The sequence below is a fragment of the Candoia aspera genome, chromosome 3 (assembly GCF_035149785.1).
Source record: "Candoia aspera isolate rCanAsp1 chromosome 3, rCanAsp1.hap2, whole genome shotgun sequence".
Taxonomy (NCBI): domain Eukaryota; kingdom Metazoa; phylum Chordata; class Lepidosauria; order Squamata; family Boidae; genus Candoia; species Candoia aspera.
This window is the reverse complement of record NC_086155.1, coordinates 49,176,344-49,201,900: the sequence shown is the minus strand read 5'-3', so window position 1 is coordinate 49,201,900 and position 25,557 is coordinate 49,176,344. Positions and strand designations below refer to the sequence as shown.

Sequence of the window (25,557 nt, the reverse complement as noted above, 5' to 3'; positions counted from 1 at the left end):
CATATCTCAAAAATGAATAAAATCCTGATAACAAAACTTTATGTGCAAAATGCTTCCTTGATATGCTTTCTCAGTTTGCAAATATTCACCCTGTACCATGACCCCTTTAAATTGTCTCAAGGATAATCCAGGATTCTCCTCTCATAAACACTTCCTTTTAGATCAAAACTGAGAAGGACATGCTCAGGAGGATGTTATGCGTGTTGAACTGAGCACTAGGATACTTATTACATAGATAGAAATTTCACATTACAGTGGAGGCACTTAAACCTGATTTTTAGTTGTTTTCAGCTCTTTCATTTTAGATTTTATGTATGTGTGTGTGTATGTATGTGTATGTATGTGTATGTGTGTGTGTGTGTGTATGTGTGTGTGTGTGTATGTGCGTGTGTGTGTGTGTGTGTGTGTGTGTATGAATGACAGCCCTCTGAGAAAGAAAGGTTATCTTTGTTTTTACAGATGGGGACTTTGCTTACAAAGATTGCATCTGGGTGGGGATGGAGAGTAAACCCACCCCTGTAGTCTTTTCCCTTTCCAGCATCACCATTCTGTCATAAACTCATATGATATATTGTGTTGCCCTTCCCCAAGATTAATAATATTTCTCGCTGCTGAGATATTCATTAAGAAAGAGAGGTCAGGGTTAGTAGATATGTTGATGCCAAGGAAAAGTGCCAGATTGACTTGAAAGTCTTCATTTTTCTTTCAGATCATAGGAGAGCCAGTGTCCTCCTGAGCTGCTACTTCCCCCAATTGTTTGAAGGGCAGCAGCATCAACATTCCTGCTTTTAGGCTCACAATTTTTCATATAAACCTAATGTATTTACTATTATGAAGTTGGCAAACATTTGAAGGGAAATCTATCTAATCCATGTATAAGCTATCCACACACAAATAAAATTGTGTAGATTTTTCTTCACACAAGTATTACAGTATATATATGCCCAGCTCTTCTTTGATGGCTTTTGCATGTCAAGATCTAAAAGATCATGAAAAAGACTTGCATAAGATTATGGTACTGTTTTAAAGTACTGCTATTCAACAAACCAATTAGAGGTTGTTGTTTCTTTTGTTCTAAGACTTTTATCTGTGGTCAGATCTCAAGTCTTCCTTTGAAACCATAATAAATGTTCAGGCTTTTTATTTTTTATTGTGGAACTTAAGCAGCAGTTAAGCCTGCATAGTTGTGGATAAAATTTTATTAGTTAGCAATAGTCTTGTCTGTCTGCAAGAGGCCCTGCATGACAGTACATTTGGTTTTTGTGTGCCTGTGAGCTGATATGTGTATTTAAATTAACCTCTTACACATTTGTTCAGATATTCAGGTCTGTTCATGTTGTCATCGACCTGCTATTCTGGCTTTTCCGGAGTCTGCTGCATGGCCCCACCGTTGATGTCCAAGGGGCTCAGCTTTCTACTTAGCTGTTGGGATTGTAATGCTTGAGTTCACAGAGGTTTTCTTTGGCACTGAGCTCCGTACTTCCTCTGTGTGTTTTGAGAAAGGCGCTGGTTACATTTCTCTTCTATTCTCTGATTCTGGATGTTATAGGAGAAAGGGCACCTTCCTCCAGTTTGGTACAAGTTTTGCAGTCTGTCCACTTACTTGGCCCATAATAAGTCAAAGAAGATTATTTATATTTTCTATTCAGCAGGACTCAAAAATATCAAATAATCTCAGCAAAACATTGGACATACTTTTTCATTAGACTGGACAATTGTCTGGTTGTTAAATTTAATGTTCCAATGAATTACCTGTGATACTCATTTAAAGATTGTTGTTCATTAAGAAAACATTGGGCTAATTGTGAATAGCTTCCTGAAAGCAAGAGTTGGTTTCACTACAGTCACCAACACCCCAAAATCAAGATGTGAGAAAATATGTTAATCAGTAAGGAATTGTGATTCTCTGGTCTTGCAAAGGAAGAAGTATCAATAGACACACACACACACACAAATTTATTAGATCAGTGATCAGAACAAAAAGACAGTTGGACAGCAAAATTACAATAACATAGCACAATAAAAACCAAGTATCAGTAGAACAATCATTCTGTTGAACAGCAGCACTTTTAAAGAATTTTGGATAAAATATACAATGAGATATTTTATGATCTGATTTTCATTTCAGAATTAGAAAATTTGCCTCCAGCAGTTAGGCAGGAATATCTATATGGTAGTAGGAGCTGTTAAAAACAAACGAACAGTATAACTGGAGCAAAACTTGCTAGAGAAATAATGGTGTACTATTTCTGAGGAAAAAGTTATGCTTTGCTAAGACAAAGGTGTGGGGCCTCATTTAAAAGTTTTTGTCTGAAGGAGAGATCCATGCTTAAGTGTAGGACAATCAGACCTTTTGCTGGTGTTGATCACAGAGTCCCAATGAATATGTTGATACAGCGTCTGACTCCTCACTCCAAGTTGTGCTGATGGAAGAACTGTTCCGTAGCTGCCTGTTAATCCTCCGGAAGGTCCCTAGCATGTAACTTCTTCGGCCTCGCTTGGGACCGATTTGTTTCATAAATAAATAAACAATCCCCCTTTTTACAATTTCATAACTGTCAGCTTGTGTTTCTGATCTTGTACCTTGTTCTTACTGTGTAAAATATGTAAGCCACTTAAGAGACTGGTGGATTTCAGATGGTCAGATAAATTCTGTAAATAAATATATAAACCTCTGATACTCTTGCAATACATCTTGAAAATGATAGCTGAATCCACTATTCGTTTTCCTGTATCAGATTTCTTGAATAATGGGGTTAGTTGAAAACTAGTTCATCAACATTTTCTCAGACTACAGCTAAATGGTATGAGGAATATCTGCACTTATTACAGGAGGTAACACTGTCAGATTAACTTTTTTTTCTTGGTATTACAGCAGGGGTTTCGAAGATGGTACCCCAGGCCATCAGTGTGGCCACTGACATTTTATTTGGTGCCCACCAGTTTCTATTCCCCTTTAATTAAAAAAGAGAAAGTGGACCTACTATAAAGCAAAGTGTGCCCCATAAGGCATTTTTAGCATTAAAATGATGATGGACTAGAGGAGGGATTAAGCAGCTTTATGTGTTTGTACCTGCTGACTGTACCTTCTGTGACTGCTCTTTTGGCTCAAAAAAGTTGGAAACTTCTATTTGAGATACCTATTTAGAAATAATAAGAATTATATTTAATAATACATAGTAAATGTGTAATTTCTCCATAATCTGATTTCCCTTTTTTTAAAAAAAAAAAGACTCTTTTTTTTCAAAGAACTCAAAATTCTCTATAAGAGAATTTTTCCTTTAGAATAACCCTATGAGGATAGGTTAGGATAAGAGACAGTGGTTCGTCCAGGGACCTCCTAGTTTAAATTCAGCCAGGAATTACAATGCCAAAGTAGGTGGGGTTTTTTTTTTTTATCCGTGCAGAAAAATGTGGACCAGCTTAATCCTTGAGCTCTTCCCATGTCAACATTATGACATTACATAACATCTTGTTTAAAAATTAGTTTTACAGGAATTCTTTTTAACGTTTCCTGATTTGCAATCTATTTGAATATATTTTAACTAAAAAAAGTAGTTTAAATAATGTAAATAAATAGTGTCTATCACCCCAACCAAAAGATATTATTTTTGTATAAAGAAAGTAGTCATTAAGGACTTAAAGAATGCTTATAGCTGGAAAGTAGATCTGTTTTCTCAGAATTGCTGTTGTGATTCAATTAAATATATTCCTATGTATAAACTTACAATTTTGAAATTACTGTCAAAAAGCTGTTATAAATAGTAATTGACTTCTTAAACAATTTTAGAGCTGAAGCTAAAACCCACTGTAACCAATCATATTGATTATTTGGTTATTGTTGTTTTACCTTTTATTTCATAAGCTTTAATTTTTTTCTTTTTTAAGTGAATTCTGATCATTGACCATAATGAAGGACTGACTGATTGACAGACTGACAGTTGAAGCTTAAAATATCTTGCATTTTCTCTAAAAAGACTAGTATGTATATTTAATTTCAAATTGTCAAATTTAAAGATGATTTTTTTCCTTGCATTTTTCTGGTGAGGAGTATTGTGAATGTAGCCTGCATGTTAGACTGCAGACTATAGATTCAACCTATATCCCCGTGAATGACAAACGGCTCTTGGTCACTTGCCAGGATCAGATACCCCAGCCTATCTCTCTGCTGGATATTAAAAAGGTTTGGTGTTTTTAGAACAAAGAGAAAAACCCATGGAAAGAAGCTGGAATGGGGTAGGGAATGAGGTTTCTATCTTCCCAACAGCCTCTGGAATCTTTAAGAAGTTGTCCAGGTAATTGAAGCAGAGGAACATTTGCTTCAGGAAACTTCTATTTCTATAGGATATGTGTAGCCAAGAATCAAGAATTTGCACTAATTAGGGAGAAGGAGGAGGGAGGTTATTTTTGTTTGCTAGGTTGTGCTAAGACTCATGTTTTTCATCTTTCTGCGTAAGTTATAGAATCGGGTATTTAATTTCACCCTTCATTGAGATTTCAGGATGTGTTCATGAGGATAACTTTTTCTTTAGAATCTCTTGCAATCTGTAATAATATTTTGAAAACTTTGCAGCCTTTTTTAAAAAAAATTTGGAGGCCAAAGGCTCTTTAGTTTTAGCAGACCAGAAACATCTTATAGTCTGTTTCTTTCTTAACTCATAAGCTGCTGTACTATCAGGTTCAGGGCAGTTTGTTAACCATCTCCTTTCATGCTGAATACTTAAAATGTTGTGTGGGGGGGTTGTTTTTGTTTTTTCCCCTTTTTAATATTTTTTTTTCTCTCTCTTGAAAGATTGATGTATCTCCCAAGGGGGAAGAAGGGCTGAATCCTCTAGTTACCATGCCTCTTCACTACATGTCCAAGAGATGGCACTGTAAAAACAATTTCAAATAGTGTATTTGGGCTTTTTAATTAGCAAAAAAGCAGCACAGCCTATTATAGTCCTGTCTCTCTTGCATACCAGAATTAGAAGGTGGACACCAAGTGAGGGCTCCCCAGAAGACAGGTGTGGCAGCAGGAACTATTGTCCTATCTTTGCCCCAAAGCAGGAGGTAGGACCAGAGTGTGAAGAGAGAGAGGGGTTCTAGGAGAAGTTTTAAACCACTAACATTCTGGTTTGCAGGCCTTACAATAATTTCAATGAGTTTTATCATTGGATATTAAACTTACTATGAAGCTATCTTTTGAAGGTTCTGGATTATCTACATTTTTCATTCAGATTAATAAATGTCGTAAGAATTATATTTATTAATAGCTTTCATTTATTAATACAAAATAGAGGACTAGATCTCAAATAACAAATGTCATAAGAATTATTCTTATTAATAGCTTTCATTTATTAATACAAATTAGAGTAGATTCTTGGTGCTCTCTGAGCCTTGTTGTTTTCTTGCAGACGTTTCATTGCCAGACTAGGCAACATCTTCAGTGCAAAGAGGGAGTGGGCCTTGCTCTCAGTTTATATACTGTGGCTTGCCCTGCTTGTGTTGGTGGGGGTGTTGTTCTCTCCTTGGGAGTTCTTTGATTGGGCTGCTGTTTGCTGCTTGGTTGACTGCCTGAGTTAATAGTTCCTTGATTAGGGTATACTGTGCTGTTTGATGGTTCGTCTGGTGTTAATCCTAGTGTTAATTTTTGTATATGTGGGCGTTGATTGCTGGCAAGGGAGTGTATTGGTCTTTTGGCTTTTCTATTGTCTCTTTTGAATGGTATGTAAATTGCCAGCAATCAACACCGAGATATGCAAAAATCAACACTAGGATTAACACCAGATGAACCATCAAACAGCACAATACACCCTAATCAAGGAACTATTAACTCAGGCAGTCAACCAAGCAGCAAACAGCAGCCCAATCAAAGAACTCCCAAGGAGAGAACAACACCCCCACCAACACAAGCAGGGCAAGCCACAGTATATAAACTGAGAGCAAGGCCCACTCCCTCTTTGCACTGAAGATGTTGCCTAGTCTGGCAATGAAACGTCTGCAAGAAAACAACAAGGCTCAGAGAGCACCAAGGACTCCACAGTTCAACCCTGAGCTACAAATATTTGCTTCGAGAGGACTAGATCTCAAAAAAGTGGAGGAGAGGGTGAGTCTTTTTATTATTAATGAATTCTGTGTGGAAGCTTCATTGTTCCAAACAACAAAACATCTGTTGAGTTTTGGGGACATAAAACCAGAAAGAATTGGAAAGTTTTTTTGACCAAGATTTTAAAACCCAGTGTTGTTTATGGTTAGCTTCTTGCTCAAAAATATATAACCTCTCTCCACCAAAAATTAAGTCCAACTAGGATTGCATCCGGTTTTTGGATTCTAAACAGAACTGTAGAATGTTGCTGTTTATTTGTTATGCTGTTTCTGAAGGAATTCTTGTTCACATTAACAGTCTGCTTAGAGGAAGTGTGTTTGTCTGATTGGATCCTAGCAAACAACACTTGAAAAATGTCAGTGTGAAAGTTTACTTAAATCCTCTCTTTTTCAATTACCAGAGTATTCTCATTGCTTATTTGAAAATAATTTTACTGATTTTGCTCTTGGCAATTTTGCTATCTGCTGCTAAATATTATTCAGAAAAGTGTAGTTGCCATTATTGAATCTGACTCATCTGAGAATAATCAACAGAAGTGATGGAGAGAGTACCTATCCATTTACATTTTCTCCTCATATTACATTGAGTGAACTTCCATTTACCCATTGGTGAAGTTGAGCGTATACATTTAAGAGTCCCACTGACTTTTGGCCGAAGTCAGGGCATGAGACAAGGCTGGAAATCAGATACTGGGAGCAAGCAAACTAGAACTGAGATATTTTCTTGAATAGATTAATGTTTAGAAATTGAACCACTAGGGCTAGGGCTTAGTTAGGGAGTCTCCATTGATACAGTTAGTAGTTAGTACAGTTAGTCGTTCAGACTTAACAACTTGGTTGGATTTGTTTTAAGTTTGGTGAGTCTGCATTAGCTAATGAATTCAGCTGATACTGCTGCAACCTAGAGGATCCCCTTGACTCACACAGACTAGTCTGGCTTAGTAGTAGATAGGGTTTGCATAGTATGCTAATCATAATGCAGTTTGCTGGCTTGTGGCTTAATATTTGTATGAACCCAGCCAATTGATAAGCTTTGGTTAAGCTAGACATGGCTTAGAATGTTCTGAGAACCCAGTCAAGATGTAGTAGATGTGCCACTGAAGCTCTCAGTCAAAACAGTATTGGAATATGCATACTGTGGCTCTCCAAATCTTGAAATATAACTCCTAGCATTCCGCACCATGCTGTCTGGCATTGTTGGGAAATGAAAATCAGCAATATCTTTGAAGGTCACAGTTGCCCAATGCTGCTTTATTGAGAAAGACAATCTTTTAGCCTATGGCTACCAGGTTTAGGTTAGGTTACTAGAGAACCACTAAATAGTAGCAAAGAGAAAAGAAAACACAAATTCACTGTGGCTATCTAGTGGTCATCTGGATTCTTGCGGTCCAAATCTGGTAGCCCTAACTTTGTCCAATACTATCCACTTTCACTTTGAAAAATGCTTCAGTACTCTTTAGGACAGGAGACACGTTGGTATTTGACAATTAGAAAATAAAATTAGAAGAGAGATTCTACATGATGTGTTTCAGCAGTGCCCTTCTCTATGCCAAAATGCCATTTGCTTACTCATAAGTAAGCTTAATTCCACAAAGGCTCTTTTTTAATGCTAAAAATAGCAAAATACTACTATTTTGTCATTTTAAACAAAAACTGGGGAGAATTCAAGCCAGTTCCTGTCTACATAAGTCTATCCTGCATTTCTTTTTTCTTTTTTAAATCTTATCAGAAGGTAGAATGAGTATTATGGAATGTCAGGGACTGGCTTTATATATTCCATTTATTTGTTGTATTAAAAGGGTGATGTAAAATATGGCATATACTCAATCCATCTGCACTAATTTCAGATTTGTTTTTCAATCCAATACAAGAAGTTGGGTTTGATCTAGAAAGCCTTAAAACAGCTTACAGACAGGATATTTGAAATAAGACCTTTTGTATAAACTTGCCCGGAACCAACAATTTTCATTAGAGGCCCTGCTGTTATGTTCCATTACCACAACAAGCCAAGTAATTAGATATATGTGAAAATGTCTTTTCTGTAGCAGTTCTTCATCAAGTTTTTTCATTATAATTTATTACAGAATTTATACCCTAACCATTTTAAAGTAACTATTGTATTCTTTCCCTACTAAGTTTTAAATAGTCAAAAATGATTTTGCTGGGCTTGTAAGATATTTTATTACTGTCTTGGCTTTTTTTAAGGGAATGTTTTTGTTCCTGCTTTTATTCTGTTGTGTTTTACTGTATTGTGTTGTCTTATTTATTTTCTTAATAATAGTAACTTTCAGACTCTTCTCATTCACTCCTTGATTCCTGAAATAGATGTGGATGAGTGTGCAGAGGGGAACGGTGGCTGCCAACAGACCTGTGTCAACATGATGGGAAGCTATGAGTGCCACTGCCGTGATGGCTTTTTCCTGAGTGATAATCAGCACACCTGCATCCAGCGCCCTGAAGGTTGGTCTTTAATGCTTTTATTTCTGCATCTCAGTCTCTGTTTTGGTTCTCTAACTCTATTATGAGGTTTAAGGAAGAGATGGGAAATACAGTTTCTTATATTTGAGTTGGCCTGGCCTGTGGATAGATAAATAGAGGGTGCCATTACAGTCCTGCTTTCAAGTTTTTGGATCAGCACTTCCCAACTTGGTGTTCTCCAGAAGTGGGCCAATTTGGTTGGAAATTCTGGTGGTTGTCCCAACACATCTTGAAGACACCAGGTTGAGATAGGTTGCTAATGATCATGAGTTGGCTGCTTCACAATTCCACTTCAAACAGTGATGGGTTGATACCCTACTATGATGGAAGTAAAAGGCAAAACACTCTCTCAAATTGGTACTAACTACTGTGAATGGAGTAGGATATAGTGGGTTTATTCTGTTAAACTGTCTGACATCTGATCAGTGCGCAGATGGGTCAAATTTCAGTTCATAGGAACTGCAGGTTTCATTATCCTGATTCAAAACCCCTTTCATCAAGGTTTTTTGTTACCGTCACTGTTTTGAGATACCCTTCATTAATATATGGTTGTGGTCAGGGTTAGAAAATCCATCTCTCTTACTGGAGCCACAAGGCACTGAACATTCCTGTATTTAACTATCTCACTTTTGGTGGCATTTGTAATAACAAATGAATTTGCAGCTTAATTTGCTGGCTAAAGTTAATCTGCTAAACCATTTGGGATTTTTGATTAAAAGGGTCTACTTTGAAGCATCAGGTGTCAAAAAACTCTCTTACATAACATTTAAAAAAAAAAATTATTCCCACAAGCTCTCATGATAATTTTTGACTGAAAGACAGGATATAAACATTTAGAATAAATGAATAACTAAAACCGATGTCAGTTTCAGAACTGACTTGCTTTTATTACATACCTGCCCACCTTTCTTGCAAAGCAATATGGTTATGATCTAGTAAATCACTGTCAGCTGTGTTCTGCAGGTTTGTTTTGACATATTCATATGAGTGTGCATGGGAGCTTAATGCAAAATTCTAACACTTAGAACCACATTTAAGAGAATATTATTTGTTTTGCAAGCAGGAAGGATTTGAGCTCTATCCCAAATGTGACTGTTTTATACTCTGTGGTGACTGAGGATAACAGGAATTGTAGTCTAACACAGAGCAATCTGGAGTAGATTTAGTTGTTATATGTGCTTAAGAGCAGCCTTCTACTGATGCTCTCCAGATGTTTTGAACTTCAGTTCCTGGAATTTCCAACCAGCATGATCTTTTGGGTCCAACACCACTATTGACCAATATAGTTGAAATACAGCAAGTTGAAAAAGACTGATTAAGAGGAAATTGGGGGTGGGTGGGGAGGAGGGTATAGTACATTTTAATGATGAGGGCATATCACAAACTATGTCATCCTATGAATGTCTAGTTAAAAAAAAAGTCCCATTAAATTCTGAGGCCTGCAGTGATATTCAAATTATCAACCTTATTAATTCGTTAGGTATTTTACCTTTATGCTGGGTCTATGTAACTGCTACCATGGTGTTCATTTAAGCATTTTAGGCTTATGTTTCAGTGATTTCTCATAAAGAAAATCAGCAGGAATGGCCAAGTAGCTCTAGTGCTACATCATGATAATATATGGGGTTTATATATTACTTTTAAAATGTTTACAGCCTGACAAATAGTATGGTCAATAATATGCCCAATACAGATGCAGAAGTTGAGCCTAAGAAAAAGTGACATGTAAGGCCATCTAGTAAGTTCAGAAGCAAGAACCAAGCTAAGGTCACATTTGTACACAAAACTAAGTTATAAATAGAGATACCAGTGATTAAAATAAAGGACCTTACCCAGTGTTTATCTAAGGTTAAATATAAATGTATTCACCTTAATCTGGACCTTTGAAGTTAAACCTCCTTTTCTGGCCTCTAGACACAGCAGGAAGATAGACTAGCTGCAAAATAAGGCAGTTCTAGATCCAGTTCTCCTTCCCATCCCTCTGCAGGAACTTCAGATACATCAGGTACTTAAAGGCCTGCTCCAACAAGCCAAAGAAATGTTGAAATATTTCACTGACTGACATGATCAGTCCTGCTCTTGTAGTTGACTTGGTCTGGGGTATCAACATGCCATCCTCCAAGAAGCAGCCCATTCTATGCATTTGTCCTGGTGGAAGATGCTTAATATTCCTCTTATATGTAGGATGTGGACTCCATCTTGTGGAACCTCCCCACCCCCAGGCTCAGTTGGCATCTCCCTCCTGTTGTTTCAAAAGGCTATTAAAATTAAACTTTTCCATAGGACCTTTCAGAATTAATGTTGCTGTGATTAGATAGGGGTTGACCCTTATGATTGCTTTTTGGTCTTTTACTTCTATTATTTCTATGTTTTTATGGGTTTTATTTTTGTATATTTGGGAATATTCAATACTTACGGCTTATTTTTTTTTAATTGTAAACCAGTCCTGATTTTTCAATATATAAGTTTAATGAATAAATAATCATCCATTCATCTCTGGGTGTACAGTCAGGAGTTGTAGGTTTTGTTCTGCCATGACTTCATGACTGATCTTTCCTGGTACCTTATCTGGCTGCTGTTTTGCTTTCTGTTCCTTGAACCAAGAACCAAGAACACCATGACACAAGATCCCAGCGAAACCAGAAAGTCTTCTTAGCTCTTCAAATGTAGGAAAGATCAGTGGCTACCCTGGGTGGGCCCTTCCAGCCTGGAGCTTATAGAATACTAAATTGTTACAAAGAAGTTCCAAAGTATAATGCTCTGATAGGCTCTTGGTTCTAACTCTGGTTTGATTGGCACTTTGTTCTGGAACAAAATTATACTCTCCTGGTTCTAACCATGAAAACTCTTGACACCTGAACTCCCTAATATGTAGTTTAGTCTCAGTTGCTGTGCTATAAATGCTGTGCGCAAACAGGCTTCTGCTCGATTCAAACTTTCTGGCAGACAGCATTTTGCTAGAGATTATTATGTCATTTAGAAAAGTTGCAGCAAAACCAGACAAGCTTTTTCATCCAGGCATCAAAGATCTTGTGGGTCCCTTTCAAAAACATCTGAAACTCTAATGCCAAGTAGAGGCAGCTTCTGAAGTAGAAGATAGCTGGAGAAAAGAATCTTACAACAACAATCCATAGAACTTGCCTCTTCTTGCCATTTCTTGTGTCATCTGTGCTCTACAACCCCTGCCCCGCCCCCAGTGTTTATTTTCTGTAGTTTTAAATAACCCTCTGAAAAACTAAGAAATAAAGAGGTTTTGTTCTTGCCATTAAATTTACTGTGGCTGACTGAAGATCTTGTTTTGAATTTTTTTCCTTTCCGTTCCTCAGTCCAGGTTTTTTTCTCTAGTGTAATTGTTTATTGTGGTAACCTTGTTCTTTTGAGTTATCAAGTGAGATCCATCTGTGCACCTGCGTTTTCATAGACTTCAGAGTAGTTTTAATTGATTGATCCATGATATTTTTCATCCCAGTCCCAGATTTTAGTCTCACTAGCAAACAATCAAAGAGTTTCCATTGTTTTTCAATTATTTTGCTTTTCTTTCAAAGACCTAACCGATCCCTATTATTTGTGGTGGCAATGAAGAGTGATAGTTTCTTAGTTCTCATGGATATTTTCATGTATTCAAATTTGCTAATGCAGTTTAACCTTAAATGTATCTTTGAGCATACTTGTTACCTTCATGGTGCTAGGCTGCAAGGTGTTAAGGCAAATAGTGGACTTATGCAGTAGACTAAGGACAGCAATTTCCTCAAAAAAGATGCGTTCAAACTACCATATAGAACTTCAATCCACAGCATTGTGTCTATAACACAAATATCTAACGTCACGTTTCATTCCCAGTATATAGTCATCCTTTTCAAAATAAGTATTATTAAAATAAAAATAAGAAATCAAATTATTGTATAAAATTCCAAGAAAAGAATAATAAACAAGGAAGCTTAATGGTATAATATGAAAATAATCAGTTATCCCTTTAGAAGAGTGCCTTCCAAAATTAATTTATTGGGAGAGGACCTCCTGAGGTACGATGAATGTAAAAGAAAACAGGAGGCCATCCTTTCACAGACTTCTTTGTCTATTTTCTAATAGTGTGGATTAATTATTTGGAGAGCCCAGGTTCCATATTCTGACATCCTATTCTGTCAGGTGAGATTTACTACTGTTTTAAAAAAGGATGCAGTTACTATTTGTGCTGCTCAAAGTAATATATTCTATTAATAATGGCTGAATTGGCTGCTTAGGTATTCTTTAAAAATAGATATGGTGGATGATTGCATTTTAGTACTTTGGTGGAAAACGTTTCATCCTGTCAGAAAAAAAAGAAGATAAATTTGAAGTGGCAGATGATGCTTTTGAGCTTATTCTGCGGTGAAAAGGGCAGTGAAGCACAATCGCCTCTCTGCTTTTATTATGTCTCCAGTAGTTTTCCTTCTAGTAAATTGCTGCCTGGCACATCACTGTTAGTTATTAACTCCACCTGGTGTAGATTGCATCAAGCAACATGTCTTTAACCATTACTTACTGGTACATACTAAATATATGGAGGAAAAAAACCTTAAATTGTTTGAAATTAATGACTACAGTACTGAAAATCATATGTAGACGTTAAAGCAGGGGTGTTTAATCAGATTGAATTAATAAAATCATCAGATTGTATTATTTCCAATCCAGCAGAGTACTGGAAAGAATGTAAAGGAGCTTAGAACTCTATCTGTCCATCAGCAGGATAACTCTGCAAAAAACAGAAGAGAATGGGGCAACATTTTTGAAAAAAAAATGATGGAGATTAATAAAGGCAGAGAAGTGATTCTGCTTAGTTGCTCTGATCACCATTGAGTAGATTCAAATTTGAGCTCATGCACGTGTTTGGTCATAGTTACTTATTTTGCATCGGTGTCACTCTCTTCACTGACTTCTTTGGCCTAACAAAAGATATCCTTCTTGGCCTGTTCCACGTGGGAGAGATTTCCTAGTAAGATTAAATACATAGCTAATTGTACCAATAGTATTTAATTAATTAAAATTAAAATTAGCTTTTTTCCCAACTCCTCCCACTTTTTAGAGTGTGGTTCCTGCTGTATTATAGAAAGGTTAAGTTGCCTTTGGCTTCAAAATGTTTGATTTATATGCTAAATGACAAGGGATCTTTTCCGTTCTTTTTTTTTTTTCTATAACATTGCCTGAGCTTTAGATTTCATTTATTATTACTTGTTTCTCCACATCCTTTGGGATTTGGGGATGATGTTCTTCTTCTGGGTTTCATTCCTGCTTACCAAACATTTGTGTCAATGACTTTCAGCTTCCCCCGTAGGTTGGACATTTTTGGAGCTCAGTTGTTCCCCATTTTTCTTTCCTGACTACAATATTCTTTGGGCTGTTCTATCACATCATAATCCAGGGTGCTTTCTCTTCTATCCTTTCTGTATGGTCTTCCAATTTTTATGGCTAATTAAGATGTCAAATTGATGCTCAATTTGCAGAATACAGATTCTGCTGTAAAATACTGTTCACTTCCATTTCCATCTTTACTTTCTTCCCCATTTGTCAACATAATTTTTCAGTTTCCTCTTCATATTTTCTTTCTTTCTTAACTAGATAGTTCTATAGTTAAAGGTTGCAAGAATGTTAAGTATAATGTTTCTTAAATGCATCCTTTCTCTTTCTACTGATTCAGCTATAAATAGATCCCAACTTCCATTTTTTCCAGTGCTGATTATTGCCAATGAACAAGTAATGCTTTGCTTTCTGGTTTTCCTATCCAGCTTAAATCTGGTCCTTGTCAAGTCTTCAACTTACTTTTTTTTTAAGTTGGATTGTATTACATCTATCTTTTTCTTTACTTTCACTGACTTCCTTAATTGTTCCATATTAAGTTTAAACTCCTTATAACCTCTGACTTGTTCATGATCTTTCCCTTTTTTATATCCTGATTGCTTTCTGTATTCTCCTTATTCCTGCTATTTATCAAATTCTAAGCATCTTATTAAAATCCCCTTTCATCATGCTTTTTTCCTGTGTATGTCATTACCTCTTACAGTCCTTAGGCATAAGGTAAGGATTAAAGATGCTTTGATACTCAGTTGACCTTTTCGTTTTCCTTTAAAATAAATTTTAATTGATTTTAAAATCAATCTTAACGGTGTCTTGTTTTGATTTAATGTCTAAATCATTTTTAATTATTGAATAGGTTTTATTATAACTTTATTGTTTTTTTAAAAAAATGTCAAGTCCAGCAAATGTGAAATCCCTCTTCCCTGTAATGCTACTACTTATAAGCCTCTGAGTAGAGACTGATAGAGTTCAACAAATGATGGCTCATTGCTGATTAGGATTCTGAGGCCAACTGGACAAAAGTTTGCAGTCATTGTCCACAGAGAAATATTGAAATACTGTAAGAGCTCTAAAGCTGAATGTGCTGTTCTAACAAGAGCAGATCTTGAACATTGTGTTGTAGCATCAAACATTTAAATACATAGCACTCTATGTTGCAGTGTGCAAGGACAGGATATCAAACAACCTTTTTTGTGTTTCAATTCACAATTAGTTTCTTTCCTTGATATCCCATCATTCCTCCTTAGGCCCATTGTACAAAGTCACTATACATTTTCCATTCAGTTCCCTGCTTTCTAACTAACCCTGATCTTCCAGGATTCTAAGGCTCTACAAAAGAAGAAACTCCCTGTTGCAGATATTTTTATTCTTAATAAAATAACGACAACAGGGAGTAGCAAGAGAACATTAAAAAAGGACTACAGTATCAATCAAAATATGGTGTTAATCAAATAAATTTCCCACCTTAATTCTGTGCAAGGTTCAGTTTTCTCATGTTTTTTACTGCCACCAAATTGGCATCTGATCCCTGCACTTTACAGTAGCCAGCCTTCCCCTACACCTATATTGTTTGCAGTGTAGACCAGGGTTTCTCAATCTGGGGCACTTTAAGATGTGTGGACTGCAACTCCCAGAATTCTAAGCCTCTACAAAAGAAGGAACTCCCCAGCCAGCATTGCTTGAGTAGCATTTGAGAAACTGTATTTGGTAAATTTTGATGCTGTCACTCTGAGTATGTCCTCTAAGCTTTTTTTCATTCCTTGGGGCTTTCCTTAATGCTTCTTTCTTGGTGAAAATGGTAGCTATGATGGAGCTCTGATTGAATATTTTATTGTGTGGGATGTTCGAAAGAAAACACAGTTTTTCACAGTATCACAGAAGTTTGAATAAAAAGACTGAAAACAGTAACTCCATTTTTGCACCATATAACATAAGACTTTGTTTTTTAAACCAGGAATGCTCTGAGCCAATTTATATAAGTGCAAAATATCTATAAAAATGTATTCCCAGAGGGAGTGAAAAAATGAGCCAAGGCTTTTTCAAAAAAAAGGCATTGTATAAACTGCTTTTTCTCATAATTATGCTTAGGCCTTCTCAGTTCCACACTGCTTCTGGGCATGGAGAAATTGAGGTACAAAAACTTAGTAGTTGAACTTCTAAGCATGTGTACCTTCCCTGAGTAGCTTTCATGCAGAACAGACTGATTATTTTAAAATGTGCCTTTAATCTCTATTAGAAAAGTTTTAAATACAAGCAATGAAAACAAAACTAAAGAAAATCATAGATGTTAAAAAAGATTTAAGTACAGTGGAACCCAAGACTTAAAGAACAAATTAAACCTTGACTATATTGGAATCATACTGATCAGATTTCTGAGATACTGATAAAGATCCATTCATATGTAGAAAGTATAGTTTAGTCTTCATACTAGGGTTTTAAATCAAGGTAGGGTTTCGGTTGTTGTTTTTTTGTGCCTTTGAGTCAGTGTGGACTTCTGGAGACCACCTGGACTAACCCCTGCAGTTTTCTTGGCAACGTTTTCGGAAGTGGTTTGCCATTGCCTCCTTCCTCAGGCTGAGAGAGAGAGTGATCAGCCCAAAGTCACCCAGCAGGCTTTGGGCCTAAGGCAGGACTAGAACTCAGTCTCCTGATTTCTAATCTGGTGCCTTAACCACTACACCAAACTTGTTCTCTTTAAGTCACGTACATGGCAGTACTTCTGTTGGAGTAAAGCAGCTGTTGCCCATACATGGAAAGTCCAAAGTTTTTCACATTTGATCAGATCCACATTTAGAGGATGGAATTTAACATCACAATCACATTTTTAGACCTTACGTCTTTTCCTAGCTTCCTATCTATAACCATATTATAGATAGAAATATTAATTACTAATATTATTTATATATAAGTACATACATGTACATATATAATATATTAATATACCATATTAATATATCATTACACCAGAAAGGTATCGGTGTAGAACATGCATCAAACATGAGTCATGACCCTTCTGATTTCCAAACCTAGTCAGTATTTCACATCTTCCAGAGAGGACAATGGATATAAAAAGTTGTTGAATGAAGCACATTTTAAGATTGGGGGATGTTAATTCAGTATTCTTTAAGACTCTAGCACACTGATTTATTAGAACAGGTATCCCAACGCTGTTCCAGTATCTGGTAGGATAGATATAGAGACAGAGGTAGAGAGGTACACTGTATGTACTGTATGTAAAACTTTTCAATTGTAGGTCAAAAAATAACTATAGATTTAGGAATTTCCAAACTTTTTCCAGTAATATTAATAGATTAGGAACTTTAGACACAGCCAGTGCATCTGGCTCAAATAGTGAGATTTGGTTTTAACTGAATATGTAATCATTCATTAATCTTAGCCAATTGAAATTGTTTTTGCAAAACACCAGATATTTTAAAAGATTGATTGGCAATAAGCTGATCTAGAATATAACTTTATACCTTTTTTTTGTTCATTAAATATATATGTTGTGACTGAAGGCTGTATTCCAGTGAATGCATCATTCAGTGTTTTCTGGTTTATAATGTTTAATGTTGTTAATTTTTCTTTACATTTGGGGGTTTATTCATTATTTTGGAAAGGCTAATTATTTAATAATGATTTTCATGATGATTTGATCATTAGCTGCCCTGTGCATCCGCAAATGGGCAGCATACAAATTAGGTAAGTAAATAAATAAATAAACTGCAGGATTTATTTAATCTTTGGGATCAGATTGTCCCATAGTGTCAATTTCTCATGACAGCTAAGTCAAATTTGTATTTCTTTCCTAAAATATTCTAAGCATGTCTTGTAGCTTTTAATGCAAGAGCCACTGACTTTGAAAGAGGAACCAAGTCCCTACCAAGATAAAGGGACTGTAGTAACTTCCTAATTTTGCCCATTATATAGAAAAGACTTAAGACTTTGAACCTCTCCCCCTTTTTGTAGCTGCCCCATTCATCACCATGGTTTGCTCTGAGATTTTTGGTACTGGGCTGACACACATCCCCAAGCAAGTTTGAGGAGATAACCTCTGTGATCTGTAAAATAGCCAGATGTCTTTTTCAGTTTCTCTGGTTCCGCTTCTCCCTGCTGTAAACAGTGTGAGAAACCTTGGACTTCCAATATAGTTGATCATGAAAGGAAGAAAGCAGTGGTTGCTAGCTAGATCCCTGTGTTAAGACGAGATGTCTCTTAGGGACAACCAGCAGAGTATTCAGATGTGGCTGCTTTAATGGTCAAGAGGATATAGTGTTAACCATTAAAAAGGCTTCTAAAAAAGTACAGTTCTTCAAAAGATTCTGCTTCTAAGAAAGTAAAAGAATAGAATTAATGTAAAAAACATGAAACCACTTTCCAGAATGTTAGCTTTATTGTTCCGTGTGTAGCACAACTAATTGCCGTGCTCCTATTCTACTGCACTGCATGGTTCACCACCTTTAAAGACAGTTTTACCCCATATATACAAGTGTTCTATTTTTCTTCCTTCCCTTTAACTCCACACCCTGCTTCCTCACTGGTTAAGAAGGTTACCAGACAGGGTACAGACACCGGTAATGGCAATTTTGGTTAGTGTTCAGAGGGAAGGGATCCTTTAAAAAAAACATTTAATGTAAATATCCATGTTCAGCATTCAAAATGAGCATATGATGTTCACTTTAGCACTGGCTTAGGGATGCATGGGTCCTGTTAAAAGGGCTGCTTTTGTCAGCAACTCTCTGGCAGTCAAGGAGCTGAGAACACAGAGCTGCACCCTCTCCTGCTAAGAGATGCTGTCATCTGCCAAGAGTAACAGTAGTAGTCAGGAATGAAAGGGATCCCGATTGCTGCCGACATCCTCTGAAATCCAAGTTGAGTTAGTTTTGCAGCTATCTATTTGATTCAAGTGTGTCTATTAAGTCTTCCTAATAAAACCCCTATGTCCATTTGTTGGTACAGTGAAAATGTAATTTGTTCAGCTGTTGCACTGACTGGTTTAGGGTTTGAATATACAGATATTTAAGCTGACATCCTGAATCAATTCCATATCTACAGTGTGGGGAAGGACAGGGAGCTTTCAGTGCGAAAATAATCTGAGAAACAGAAAGCTACATGGAAGGAAAGATAATATACCAAGGACTGTTTTGGTGCTGATACGTGATCTTTGATCAGCTGTTTTCTCTTTTCCTTTGTGCTTCCTTCTTTCAGCTGGACACCTTCCAATATTTGAGAGTGAAAGAAAAAGTATGTTCTAAATAGAATATATGGACTGGAAATTGGAATATGAAAAGCATTCAGTTTGGTGTATTCAAAATGCTCGTAAGGCAGCTAGCTTCCTTCCAGAAATTGTAAGGCAACGCTCAGCTAGAACTTGGGGATATTTTAATGTGGATTTGTGGATTTGCCAGGGGGTTAGAATCAATGATATAAATAACCACTTCTAATTATGTAATTCTTTAAAAGGAGATAAGTATTTTTCATGTAACTTTCAGTGCTAGCAGAAGTATTATATAGATGTATTAGCTGGTTGCTGTAGAAATAGAATTATGTTACCAGACCAGGATCTGACCTCAGTTCAGTGCACAAGAGAAGTAAGAGTGCCAAATGCATATATCTAATAGGTACTGTCAATCTGTATGCATTGTCTCTGTTTAAGTTGATTGCCCATTATGGAAGGCTTCTCTGAGCATGTAGCTAGTCTGACTTGCCCCTGTGGCTGCGATTTTTCAGATGCAGCAAATGTTCTGGTTCAGTATTAGCAAGAGATTATTTGCTGTATGTTACTGAGCTTAAACCTGTTTGTTATATGTTCTTGATTTATGTGCTTCTCCTTAGTAATTCTGGGCACTTAACAGATGGTTTACAGACAAACATTGATTAAGCTATGAGGATATAATGCTACAGCCATTTTCATAGCAGAATAACACTATATTTTGTCATATTGATACATTACCTGGTTCTACTCAAATAATATATTCATGGTCTCTTGACATGTCCACCTTTTAGATATGAGCTCCATTTTTTTACTCTCATCTGTTTCAGGAAGATGGATCTGATTAATTATTGGAAGCTTCCAAGTGTTTTCCCATTTCCTGAATTGTTCTGCACAGATACTTTTGGTCATCTGCATTATTAAGTTGGAATACATCATTTTCTCAGATGTGACTCCAGATAGTCTAGACTATAGCCATGTTCACTAGGCAACTGTGAATGTTTGATATCCTGTCTTTCTGTCCAAATGGGATGATCAAGCTAACATGCAATAAAAATATAGAGAGAATGTAATAAAAACAACCACATGAAAACACATAATAAAAATATGACTAAAATTATTCCTAAAAATAGGACTCACTCTGAAATAAGTGTCCTTCTTTCTAGATCACAGATTGACTTTTGCTTCCGCTCCTGTGGTAGGTCTGGCTTACTCATAGATACTTTTTCTCCCATTTAGACCCCAACATCTGCCTTGTGGTATGAAGTAGACAGGCCCGGTCCCTATGGATCCTACTATTCTTCAGCACACCCAGGCCAAGATGCAGGGGGCATGGCCCTGTTGGCTCTGGTTGCCGCTTACAGTGGGTGGCCAACATAGAGAGATGGAGGCTAAGGCCCAGAACTCGGTGTCCTTCAAGCCAAAATAAAGCACAAACAATCCAGGGACGTGAGTCAGCAGCACCCTGCTTTGTTTGCAGTTTGGATAGGTCAGACAGCAGTGTCTGTAGCTAATGCTGCTTTGGCTGATTTCCAGTATTGAGAAAGCCTGAGAGACTTTTTGACCGCTCCTGAGGAAACAGCACTATAGCCTGTAGTATCATTGGACAACAAATCAGGGATTTTGAATGAGAAAGATAGTCAGTTTCTGGGCTGCTGGTATGATGAGAAGGCATCAGCTAAGGGTCATAAGAGTAAAGGTGTAAATGAAAGTTCATTGTTCTGGTGGTGGATACATGGTGAGAAAACTGGGCATTAAGGGTTGAGCACAATAAAGTATTCGCAATGGTAGTCAGCTCTGCAACACACATGATGCCTCACAGATTTTAATTTAATAGGTTGAACAATATTATCTTGACATTATGGCATAACTTGACTATAGTACACCAAATTCTCTCAGTGAGCTGTTAGGAGGGAATTTCCTGTTTTCAGGATTTTTCCTTTAAGGCAAGATTTCCTGGTGGAATAGATTGACCACAGGTCACTTTTACCTTTAAATCGGGATATTATGTTGTGTTCAGTACATGTTAATTCATATGCCTCCAATGAATTAAAGCCTAAGTTGTTTCTGAAACCAGTAGATCTTAAGAGTTCTAACAAGTGAGTGTATATGGAAGCTAACTACAGTCATCTTAGCAGTATGGCTACAGTTATGTGCAATTACTTGGGAGTAAGTCCTATTGAATTTATTGAGATTTACTTTAGATAGACAGGTAAAGAGGTTGGCTAAGCAAGAATGAACTATTCGGACAGGTCATTCTGAAATACAAATATATATCCTTATTGCTGTTTCTTGTTTCTTGTGTTGTCTGGGTAGCTTTTATATTGTTTCTTTTCTCTTTTAGAAGGAATGAACTGCATGAACAAGAATCATGGTTGTGCACACATCTGTCGTGAGACCCCCAAAGGTGGCATTGCCTGTGAATGTCGACCTGGCTTTGAGCTCACTAAGAATCAACGAGACTGCAAATGTAAGTGTTTACCTGGGGAGCCTTTGCCGAAGAGGTAGCATTTGATGTATTTTAGAAACACTATTACAGAAATAGTATTTTATGGATTTTTAATAGAAGTGTGTTATATCACAGAAGAGAGAGGACATCATAGAACGAGAATTGCCATCATTAATTTGTACAGTTGCGTCCATGTACCAGTCATGTCCTCTGTATATGTAATGCACTGTTGTGATGAAAGAGGGACAACCTTCTCATAAAAGAAATCTCAAGTTTGCAATACTCCCCTTGTGATGGGACTGTACATAGATGCTGCTAAAATAAATTAGCATTTTTAATTGACATAGTATCTGGACTTATGTGCAGACGCATTCGCTATTTTAAATTCCACTAAACTCAAAGGAGAGAGCCAGTTTGGTGTAGTGGTTAAGGTATCAGGCCAGAAACCAGGAGACTGTGAGTTCTAGTCCTGCCTTAGGCACAAAGCCAACTGGGTGACCTTTGTCCAGTCATTCTTCCTCAGCCCTAAGAAGCAGGCAATGGCAAACCACTTCTGAAAAATCTTACCAAGAAAACTGCAGGGACTTGTCCAGGCAGTCTCCGAGAATCAGACACAATTGAATGGACAAAGAAAACCCTCAAAGGATTATGGAATAGTGGCCAGGAAAGAAAAACTTAAATGCAGTGCACTTTTTTAAAAAGAACAAGTTTTCATGCAGTACTTCTGGATGATTTGATGAATGATTTTGAAGTGCATAAAGTTTTATCTTAATCCATATTTCAAGAAATCTGGCAGCTTGAACCTGGTTTGGACTTTGTTTGCATAACACACTGAATGCAAACCAAACAACCACATTTTAGCCTAGTGTGTTGTATGGACCCAAGCAGCTGGATTAATTCAGTTAAGATGACTTAGTTAGTGTATTGTGCAAACATAGCCTTTTGGTTAGCCAAGTATGATAATAATGTTTGGAAGTATTTCTTACTCTTTGCTTCTTCTCTTATATCCCTCAGTGACCTGCAACTATGGTAATGGAGGTTGTCAGCACACTTGTGATGATACAGATCAAGGGCCAAAGTGTGGTTGCCATGTGAGGTTCGTGCTGCACTCTGATGGGAAAACATGCATAGGTAAGTGAGAGCTATGTAAGCTTTGGTTCAAAGCATGTGTGTGAAATTATAATTTAGGGTAGCTGTAATAGTATGTGGGAATGACCTTGGGAGACTGGGCATAGAGATACTGCCTAAGGAAATGTCAGATAAGAGGTAGCATAGCCTACAGCTGCATAGTGGATGGAGCAAGAGGTTCAGGAGGGACCCTGAACTCTGAACTTTTAGGCTGCAAAAGTGACAGGGGGAGAATTGTACTTTAAGATTTACAAGATTGATGTCAGCCTTACCAGGCAGACCAGACTGGAAACATGGCCAAATAAGCTAATTCTACTTTATTGTAGAGCTACATTAGCTGGCCAGTTTTTATTGTGTGCTTTCATTGGCATCCACTTTCTCTCCTATACACACAAACACACACACACACAAACTCACACTCAGAGAAAACTTTCCTGATTAGATATATCATTTGTTTCATTTCTACTCTTCTACTGTAAGTTATACAGGAATGTATAGGAGAGTTTTTTAAAAATCTGGCAGATCACCTCACAGGCCAAACACAATGGTGGCCGTAGTTCTCTGCTTCTCATTCCACATAGACGGACAGACTTCCTCTGGGCAGTCTGGGAGGTACTCTTCTCCTTAACTGACCACTGTTTGGAATGTACATACATACAGTGTCTTTATGACATGAAATGGACAGATCCAAGGATTTGGTCTGTCATAGTTTTGCATATGTTCTTCGGTAAATCTGATCATCCCATTTCTGTATACACACTTTATTGTAAAATATTTATTTTATATGCATTGTAAAATACATAATATATTTTGCAATGTTTTAAGCTAAGAATTGCATCATAGAATTCAGAAAAGTGCAGAATCAGAAGAATTATTGGGGGACTATTATTTCAATCTGAATGGTTGGCCTTTGGTTCTAGTTGGAGGGGCAATATTGTAGGGGAAAAAGGAAAAAAATATATACTGTACAGAGCCATATTCATCATATGTATATGTGTGAACAATAAATGCGTAACAGCATCAAATGCTTGTTCAGAATTGCATGTGCATGCTTGCTTCTTCTCTTACTTCTGCTTCTCTGAGCTGGGCTATATAGGAAACATTTGCATGTGATATTCGTTGAGTTTCACTGCACTGATTCAACATGTCCAGTTCTTACCAACAACACAAAATCCATGTTGAATTGCACAGACTTATCTATTCTAGAGCATGTAGCAGATGTGAGGAATCAGGATGGTGGAATGAATGATACAGTCCACATGGAGAATTCTTTAGGTTGATTCTCTTTTTTTCAGGGATAATCTTTGCCATATATCCTGTTGAAATGCCAGACTGACATTGTAGGAGGCTTTAAGTACAGTACTGTCTTTCACTGTTCCAGTCCAAATGTTACTCGAAGTTCAGTGCTCAAAGGACCAATTCAGTCATGCTCTGTCTCTAGGAATCAAACCAGAAGAATGATGAGATCTTCCATTGTTTTTAACAGCAGAACAGCAGCTTTTAAATCTGTTTTATAGCTGCACTGTTAAGGGAGGGGAGTTTAACACTTTCCTCCATGCTATTTTCTCACTGAAAACTATTCTTTCTCCTGCTATTCTTCCCCTATGGAGAAAATCATAAATATGCAAACTGTAGCTTCCCCTGTGGAACCAAAGCATTTTTAATTCATTTTTGAAAAAGGAGGCATCAAGCTGAGACGAAGAGTTCATGCAGGTGTATACACAGGTGCACCCAACATACCTCAGTGCTGTGTCCTTACAGTATTTGAATATGGGATTGAGGTTCCATTCAGTTTATTGAGACTTTTCCCCCAGGTAAACTGGTATAGTAATACAGCTTTGTTTTTTAAAAAAGATATAAATATGAAAAATGCTGTCAGGGGTCTTGCACTACTGTGTCTAGCTACAGAATACAGAAAGGGCATCCATGGAATAATTTGATAAACATAATCTAAATGTGTTTACAGAATTGTCCTCTCAGCTGGGAAGAATCATTCCTACTTAGCTTCAAATTTCATAAACAGTCTATATTTTTTCTGTTGGGCTAGAAATATTAGCAGATGTGATTCTGCTCAGTATGTTTAGGAGAACATAGGGGTTATAACAATGTACATTTTGGCTTAAATTGGTAACAAGGATTAGCTGAGTATTGTGCACATTTGGAATTTAAAGTTCATAGATTAAACTGTTTTTAAAACAAATTGCTTCCAATTTCTCAGATTTAAGTCAACAGAGAGAGTTCAGTATAAGTGGGGTGCCCTGCTACCAACCCTCTCTTCACAGGTAGCCCCATTCTGTCCCTTGGTGGGAAGTTGTCACTAATAGCTGTCCTGCTAGGTTGGGTTAACAGAAGTCTGGAACTAAAATTCTACAGGTTGCTGAAGTAGCCTGATCCTCAGGCCATCAGGTACAAGAACCTGGATTTGACATAACTGAACAAGCAAAGAAAACCATACATCTTATCTTTCACCCTAGGTACCTGATTTCTAAAAGTTATTATTTTTTAAAAAAAATACATTTCATATTAATATAAATGACTAATTAATAAACATAGCTTAAAATTATTACATTTGTATTTGTTAATCTCTACTTAATGTAACAACATAGTTGATTGCATTTTCTGATTTCCTCTCTCTCACAAATGTATTCTATCATGAATACTTACATCAAGGGATTTATAGAATTTAAAATGTGTTGAATGAAGTCTACCATGTTCAAGGATACCTGCTGTCTTGGCTTGACTGTGATATCCTCTGATCCCCTGGAAAGAGTTGGAAAGCTACTCTAGAACATAGCAGCCTGTTCTAACCAAAAAACTGACATCATATAGGTTTAGTCTGAGAATAATTTTTACAGTGAAATAATATGATTGG

General features: G+C 36.8%; 1 protein-coding gene across 2 annotated transcripts in view; it reads left to right on the top strand.

Moving 5' to 3' along the window:
• The window catches only part of SCUBE3 (signal peptide, CUB domain and EGF like domain containing 3), a 120,975-nt gene that overhangs the window by 38,526 nt on the left and 56,892 nt on the right, over positions 1-25,557 (top strand). For both annotated transcript variants that reach the window (XM_063297606.1, XM_063297605.1), the window contains exons 4-6: positions 8,413-8,547; positions 21,453-21,578; positions 22,572-22,688. In XM_063297606.1, the coding sequence (XP_063153676.1) occupies positions 8,413-8,547; positions 21,453-21,578; positions 22,572-22,688 (378 nt within the window). The remainder of the gene's footprint in view (positions 1-8,412; positions 8,548-21,452; positions 21,579-22,571; positions 22,689-25,557) is intronic.